The 2,725-nt window shown below is 44.5% G+C and overlaps 1 protein-coding gene across 1 annotated transcript; it reads left to right on the top strand.

Moving 5' to 3' along the window:
• The first annotated feature begins 1,401 nt into the window (after positions 1–1,401).
• On the top strand, positions 1,402–2,358 carry LOC135975147 (olfactory receptor 6N1-like). The gene has a single exon (XM_065565195.1). The coding sequence runs from the start codon at positions 1,402–1,404 to the stop codon at positions 2,356–2,358; it is 957 nt and encodes a 318-aa protein (XP_065421267.1).
• The last annotated feature ends 367 nt before the right edge of the window (positions 2,359–2,725 follow it).

The following is a 2,725-nucleotide window of genomic DNA, read 5'->3' on the forward strand; positions in this document are numbered from 1 at the left end:
GGAGCAACAAAAAAAATAGTTGGGGAGGGGTCCTGCGTTAAGTAGGGGGTTAGGCTAGATTACCTCCTCAGGTCCCTTTCAACCCTGATATTCTCTGGAGTCCTACCTTCTGTATTAAATAAAATCACTTTTTACTTATTAACTAACCCAGAGTATGTATTAACACTTGGGGGGCAAACAGCGGTGCATATCTCTCTATCAGTGTTATAGGGGGAAAACAATTTATGAGTTTACCCTGTATAAGCTTTATACAGGGTAAAATGGATTTATTTAGTGTTTGGACCCCATTGGGAGTTGGACTTCTGAGTGCTAAAGATAGGAACACTTCTGTAAGTTGCTTTTAGTTAAGCCTGCAGCTTTTGGTCACTTGGTTCAGACCCTGGGTCTGTGTTGGAGCAGACGGGCATGTCTGGCTCAGCAAGATAGGGTGCCGGATTCCCAGGGTGGCAGAGTGAAAGCAGGGGCAGAAGTAGTCTTGGCACATCAGTTGGCAGTTCCCAAGGGGGTTTCTGTGATCCAACCCATGACGGTCTGCACCTCCATTCAAAATGTTTAGGGCTTCACAAATGAAAACCACTGCTCTAGGTCATAGAACTCTCCCAAATTCCTGTGTGATTTTGGGGGACCGGGGATCATTTCCCTGCTCCATTACAAATGTCCGAGTGACCATAGCAACTCACTTATGGCCACAGTTTCAAAGGTGTTTAGCCACCTAAAGCAGCAGATACGCAGCTAATGGGATTTTCAAAATAATCTAAGCTGTTTAGGCACCTAAATCCCATTGACTTCAATGCAACTCTGGTACCTAACATGTGCAGAGGCTTTTGAAAATCCAGTAAGCAACTACCTACATCTTTAGTGCCTACATGCCTTTGAACATTTGGCCCTCTGCGTTAAACAGGCATAATGGCATTTTCCTACTTCCCAGGAGGTGCTGTGAGGGTAAGTATGTTATAGAACATGAGGTGGTCAGATACTTTAATTATGGGGGCCATATGAGGACCTAAGAATAAATGCATACACATAGTTGCACTAGCTCGATTAAAAATGTACGATGCAAGCTTTCATAGTACTGGACAGGAGGCCAACAATTAATTGCCTGGCCAAACAATTCCCCATGTAGATGCCGTTGCATCAGTATCTGTTATGGGAGCTTATAGCTCCTCTGTAGAATCCGAGACTGCCCACTAATAAAGGCACACTATGAAAGAAACCCGATTAGATGAATTGTTCTGGTGTGGCAATGCCCATGTTCTTTACCAAGTCTCAAAGGTTTCAGCCTTAGAGGACAGTAAATGAGCTTCTCAGAGCCTCATTGGATGCTGCTTTATCGAGTTTAACAGGCGGGAGAGAAAAAAACTCTACTGTTTCTTGTTTCGTTCTTCCTACTAGATACGTCTCATGGGGAAAGGAGAAGGGGAAAATCAAACATCCATCACCGAGTTCATCCTCCTAGGATTTGGGAATGTCCCAGAACTGCAGGTTCTTCTCTTCCTGGTGTTTCTAGTGATCTATGTGGTGACCATGGCTGGAAACATCCTCATCGTTGTGCTAGTTGTGGCTGATCAGCGCCTACACACCCCCATGTATTTCTTCCTCGGGAACTTGTCCTGCTTAGAGATCTGCTACACCTCCGCCATCCTGCCTAGGATGCTGGCCATTTGCCTGACTGGGGACAGAGCCATCTCAGTTAATGGCTGCTTCATACAATTAAATTTTTTTGGTTTTCTAGTAGGTGCAGAATGTTACCTCCTAGCTGCGATGTCTTATGATCGGTATTTAGCGATATGCAAACCTCTGCATTATGCAGCCCGTATGAAAGGCAAGTTCTGCCTCCAGCTAGCAGCTGGGTCATGGCTATTGGCATTTGTAGCTAGTACCCTACTTGTATGTTTGGTTTCACAATTAATATTCTGTGGACCCAATGAAATTGACCATTTCTTTTGTGACTTCACCCCAATGACTAAGCTTTCTTGTAATGATACCAACCTGGTCATACTGGTGAGTTTCATACTCTGCTCCACAGAGGTGCTTTCCACATTTATATTAACAGTAACATCCTATATTTCAATCATCACCACTATCCTGAGAATCCCTTCCACCACCGGGAGGAAAAAAGCATTTTCTATCTGCTCGTCTCACCTCATTGTGGTGATAATTTTCTATGGGACCCTGATTATTGTCTATATGCTCCCAGATGTTGCTGCACTGAGAGACTTGAACAAAGTGCTCTCTGTCTTCTACACCGTCCTGACTCCCCTGGCCAACCCCCTCATCTACAGCCTGAGAAACAGAGAGGTCAAGGAAGCTATGAGGAAAGTCATCCAAACTATGCAGCACTCACAAAAATTCAGATGATTTGACTGATAGAGGAGTCAACCTGTGTGGTTTAGCCAGCAAGTGAGGTAGCATCGAGGTTTCCCCTAGATCATATTAATCGCATGATCTGTGAGTCATGTGGGGATAACAGCTACATGTTTCCTCTGCTTCCGTGGTCTGACTCTCCACATTTTACAAGGAACTGACCTGGAATTCCTGTGGACGAGTTCAGCTCTTTAATATACTTTGGCTTTTCTTGACGGTCTGGATTGCTAGATCTGGGAACGTATCTGGGAAGATAATGATGATCTTCACGTATATATATGTGTGTGTGTGTGTGTGTGTGTGTGTGTGAGATCTTGCAAAGATCCGAAGGAGTCTAGAATTCATGGCTAGAGCGGGGTGA

The sequence above is a fragment of the Chrysemys picta genome, chromosome 13, assembly GCF_011386835.1.
Source record: "Chrysemys picta bellii isolate R12L10 chromosome 13, ASM1138683v2, whole genome shotgun sequence".
Classification (NCBI taxonomy): Eukaryota; Metazoa; Chordata; order Testudines; family Emydidae; genus Chrysemys; species Chrysemys picta.